Source organism: Cervus elaphus, chromosome X (genome assembly GCF_910594005.1).
Source record: "Cervus elaphus chromosome X, mCerEla1.1, whole genome shotgun sequence".
Taxonomy (NCBI): domain Eukaryota; kingdom Metazoa; phylum Chordata; class Mammalia; order Artiodactyla; family Cervidae; genus Cervus; species Cervus elaphus.
Window position 1 is genome coordinate 134,180,612 of NC_057848.1, and position 5,216 is coordinate 134,185,827.

Genomic DNA, 5,216 nt, shown 5'->3' on the forward strand with positions numbered 1-5,216 from the left:
ATCGCCTTGTGTTTTCTAAGTCTGGAATTTTTTTTTTCATTTATTTTTATTAGTTGGAGGCTAATTACTTTACAATATTGTAGTGATTTTTGCCATACATTGACATTGTAAAAACACCACAACAAGACAAAGGGGCGCCGGAGTATCAAAAGGCTTTTATTGGACAATCGCTCCCGGGCAGAGCTCCCAAGCTCGAGCGAGGAAAAAACGGGAGTCTGCAATCTGCTAGGAGGCGTGGCAACACCTATATACCCCGGCGGATACGGAAGTGGTGGGACCAAGGTGCTGATTGGCCCTCTAGGTCCCGCGTCGCTTTTTTGATTGGCCGGAGTCTTGGCGCCTTCGCGTCCATCAGTCTGCCTGGCAATGGGCTGTTGATTGGTGGATATCTGTCCCTGTCAGTCTGCCTGGCAATGGGCTGTTGATTGGTGGATGTCTGTCCCTGTCAGTCTGCCTGGCAGCGGGCTTATCTGAGACCTTTCGGCGGGGGGCGGTTTTTCTGTCAGCATTTTCTGGCTGGCGCCTTTCCGCCTGCGATCAGCGTGACCTTTCATCCCGGCCTTTTTGGTATAGGACAAGGGGCGACGTTTGTCTCCTGGCTACTTCCTGCTGGACAGGGCGACGTGGGGGTCAGGGGCGGTCGGGACGAAAGGTCAGCTTATGTGGGGTTGTGAGGTAGGTCTATGTCTTCTTGATTGAGTTGAGTGTAAGCTGTTAGTATCATGGCCCGTCCGGTCGCGGCCTGCGCTATTTCGTGGACTCTGCGAAAAATAAATTGGAGGAGGCAGGGGCCTATGGTGAGGCTTATGACCAGCAGGAGTATAGGGCCTAGAAAGGGCAAGAGGTTTGGGAGTAAACCATTGAGTCCGGTCCAGAAGGGGCTTTCCTGGAGCTGTCTGCGCCTTTGTTCCAGGTCATCCTGTAGTTCTTTAATCTTAGTCCGGACTATTCGGGAGCGGTTGGCATAGAAACAGCATCTTTCCTGTAAGAAAAGGCATATGCCGCCCTCTCGGGCGGTGAGGAGGTCTAGCCCACGTCTATTTTGGAGGACAACTTCTGCTAGAGAATCTATTTGCCCTTGAAGTTCTAACATGGTGTCAGCCACATGTTGGACATCTGATATGATCTGTTGGGAGAGCTTGGCGTATGTGTGCTGTGAGAGGCCGATCCCTGCTGCCCCTGCTGCCCCTGCCGCTAAGCTGGTGGATAAGCCCAGTGCCACCAGCAGGGGTACCATTTGGATGGCTCGCTTCTTTTTCCCAGCCACATGGTCTAGTGTGGGTATGGGGACTGGTTCTTTTCCTGATATCAGGTCGATGTCTGGGAGCAGGACTGCGAGTACACAGGTTCCAGTCCAGTTTGTAGGGAGGAAAGTATAGGCCAGGTTTCCTCCACAGACAAAGACCAGGGGATGAGGGGCGCATATTGAGGTGGTGATGTTCTGTATTGTGGTGCAGCTGGCAAAGTCTCCCACCCCCACGTCTAGAGCTGTCTCGTTGTCTGTTATTTGGCCTCGTAGGCAGTATCCTATTGAGGCTTCTATCGGTTGTACCCGCAAGGGTGGTGTCACTTTACACGCTGCTGGGTCTACGGAGGTGTTGACCGGTTGGGAGAGGTTGGCCGGCACAGCTAGCGGGCGAGGGGTACCTACGGCTAGGCATATCCAGCAATCTTGGGCCCATTCGGGGCTGGACTGATTTAGGGTGTTCCATGTTAGCTGTATTAAGTTTGTTGTTGCTGGGTCTAGTTGTAGAGGGCCCCGCCGGTCAGGCAGGGCCAGGGGATGGTAATGGACTTTTGGGAAGTAGTGGTCTATTACTTCTTGGAGTTTCTGTTGGACTTGTTCCCTTCGTGTCATATCCTGGACCCCTCCTCCATCTGAGATGTGTATGGGTGCCTTTAGGTTCCAGCAGACCTCTTTACCTGCCTTATTTGGACACGCAGGTGAGGAAGGGCCTGGGCCCGATGTACCTGGGAAGTGTCCTGTTTGTGTTGCAGTCCAATAAGTCTTATTTTTTGGGCCCCTGCATTGGCGTGCCTGTTCCTTAAGGTTGCATAAAGAGTGGAGAGTTTCCTGGTATTCTAAGCAAGAGCAGTTCTTGAGCTGACCTGGGGGCAGGGGTTCTGGGGTCTGGATGGCGTTAACGCATTGCCATGAATTGGCTTTTCCAATGCGTGAGTATCCATTTGAGGAAGGCTCGTATCCCAACCCTATAAAGTTGTAAGCCATTTTGTCCCTGCAGTTGACTGATTAGACGTGTCTGACCCTTCCCTTAGGATATTGGGAGAGAGTCCCCCCGGCGCAGTCGCAAGGCTTTCCCATTTGCCTGGCCAGGATTTGCCTTGCCTTAGTTGGGTCATCAAATCCCCCGTAGGTCTGACCAAGGAGAACAAGCAATAGGAGGGTGCCTGTCATTCTTTGGCCTCTGGTGGGAAGGGGGTCTGGGAGATTTTTAGTTTTGTGGGCCCCGTTAGAGAGGACTGGTATGTGTGTCCTGGCGAAGCCTCTGGACCCGAGTCTAAGCCTGGATCTCTTTCTGGAAGGCCGGGGTGGGGCTCGTTTGAGCCTGGTCACGTGGTACCAGGGTTCGAGGCCTGAGAGCTTGGCTGCGGTGGGGGTGGTCAGGACTACTGTGTAAGGACCCGTCCAACGAGGTTGGAGGGGCCCAGGAGACAGGGTCCTGAGTAGCACCTGGTCCCCGGGCGACAGCGGTCTGATGGAGCCGTCACCGTCTCCAGGTTGTGGCAGGACCCGATCTGCGTGTTCCCTGAGTAAGGCGCGCAGGCGGGTGAAGAGGGGCAGATAATTGGCCAGGGGAGGTGGTTTTTCTGGAGGCAGATGGGTCAGCAGGTAGGGCCTGCCGTATAGCAGTTCGAAGGGGGTCAAACCTGTCTTTGAGTGCGGTGTTGTGCGGATGCAGGTAAGAGCCAAGGGGAGGAGGTCGACCCAGGAGAGCCGCACTTCTGAGGCGAGCTTGGCAAGGTGGGCCTTGAGGACCCCGTTGGCCCGTTCTACCTTACCCGATGACTGGGGTCAGTACGGGATGTGAAGATGCCAGGTGATGTTGAGGGCTGCAGCTACCTGCTGGGTTATCTGCGAAACAAAAGCAGGTCCGTTATCAGATTGGAGGGAGCTAGGGAGTCCGAACCGGGGGATGATGTGTTTGACCAGCGTTTCGGACACTATTGCGGCCGTTTCGCAAGAGGTGGGGAAGGCCTCGACCCATCCTGAGAATGTGTCCACGAGTACCAGAAGATAACGATAAGCCCGATGTCTGGGCATGTGAGTGAAGTCCACCTGCCAATCTTGACCGGGCAGATGTCCTCTCAGCTGGTGGGTTTCCTGGGGCGGGGGGCGGAGCCCTCCTTGAGGAGAGATCGTTGCGCAGGTCAGACAGGAGCAACGTACGGTCTGGATGGCCTGTCTAAGGTGAAGAGGAGAGAAGAGCGGGCTAAGGAAAGTTGAGAGCGCTCGCGGTCCGATATGGAGGGTGTCATGGATCTGCTTTATGATGGTAATGGCTTGTTGTTCAGGGAAGACCAGTTTTTCGTGGAGGCTGATCCATCTGGAAGGATGAGTTTGTGTCCCCTCCTGGGCAAGTAGAGTTCTGGTTTCTGCCTTGGTGTATTTAGGGGTAAAGGAGGTTTCTAGGACCAGTAAAGGGGCCACCTCTTGTTGCAGGGTGGTTCGTCGGGCCACCTGGTCAGCCAAATTATTACCCTGGGCTGTTTCATCGCGAGCTGCCTGGTGTCCCCGGCACTGTAAGATGACCACTTCTTTTGGCAGGGGGATGGCCTCCAGTAGTTTGGTAATATGGGAGGCATTACATATTGGGGAGCCTTTAGTTGTGAGAAAGCCCCTCTCTTTCCAGATTGCCGCATGTGAGTGGGCAATTAGGAAAGCGTACTTAGAGTCCGTGTAGATATTGGCCCTTTTGTTTTTTGCTAGGTGAAGGGCTCGGGTCAATGCAGTTAGTTCTGCCTTTTGGGAAGTTGTTCCTAGTGGGAGGGGTTGGGCCTCAAGGACTTCCTGTAGGGTGACTACAGCGTATGCCGCTGCCCGGCGCCCATCTGGGTCCTTTTTGGAACTCCCGTCGACAAACATGGTTATATCGGGATCCGGCAGTGGCTCTGCAAAGAGGTTTGGAGGTGGCTGTGTCAGAGAGTCCAAGATCTCGGTGCACTGGTGAGCAGGGACTCTTGAGGAAATCAGGAGAGAGGGAAGCGCAGATAGCGGGTTCAGCTGGGAACTACGTCCCACGGTGACCTGCGGGTTGTCTAGGAATATTAAGTGGAACTGCTGTAGTCTGGAGTCGCTGAGGTCAGAGAGGAATCTGGAGGCCAGGAGGTCACTGAGGCGGTGAGGGGAGAAAATGGTTAGAGGTTGATTTTGAAGTAACTTTTTTGCATCCATGTAAACCGCTGCTGCTGCTGCCAGTGCCCGCAGGCAGGGGAACCATCCCCTGGCAGTGGGGTCTAGTTGTTTGGAGATGAAGGCGACAGGCAGCAACTCAGAGCCCACCAGCTGTACCAGGGCCCCAAAGGCTATCCCCCCCCTTTTCATCAGTATAGAGATGATAAGGGTAGTTTGGATTAGGCAGGGAAAGGGGAGCGGCAGATGTCAGAGCAGACTGTAACGTGAGAAAGGCTCGGGTGACCTCGTTTTGTGAGGAGAGTGGCCCCTTTGGGGTTTCTTTTGCTGCTGTATAGAGGGGTCTTGCCAGTGAGGCATAGTTGGGAACCCAATGGCGGAAGAATCCCGCCAGGCCCAGGAAAGACAGGATTTGGCCTCTAGTTGGAGGCTGGATAGACCGGAGAAGTTGGCAACGGTCAATTGTGAGGGCCTTGGTGGTGGGGGTAATTTGTAATCCCAGGTAAGTAACTGAGGACTGGGTGAGTTGGGCCTTTGCCTGTGAGGCCCGGTATCCTCTGGGGGCCAGAAGTTAAAGACAGCTGTGGTGTGTTGTTTTGAGAGATCTTCGGAAGGGCTACATAGTAAGAGGTCATCTACATATTGGAGTAGGGTACTAGGGCTAAGAGGGCAGAGGGCCAGGTCTCGGGCCAGGGCCTGGCCGAAGTAATGAGGGCTATCTCGAAACCCCTGAGGCAGGACCGTCCACGTGAGTTGAGTGGCCTGTCTGGTGTCAGGATCAGTCCAGGTGAAGGCGAACAGAAATTGACAGTCAGGGTGGATTGGGATGGAAAAGAATGCATCT

General features: G+C 54.2%; 1 protein-coding gene across 1 annotated transcript; it reads right to left on the reverse strand.

Moving 5' to 3' along the window:
• Positions 1 to 658: 658 nt before the first annotated feature.
• LOC122690491 (syncytin-1-like) lies at positions 659 to 2,230 on the reverse strand. Its single transcript, XM_043897437.1, has one exon. It carries the CDS (start codon positions 2,228 to 2,230, stop codon positions 659 to 661), a length of 1,572 nt encoding a protein of 523 aa, XP_043753372.1.
• Positions 2,231 to 5,216: the final 2,986 nt, after the last annotated feature.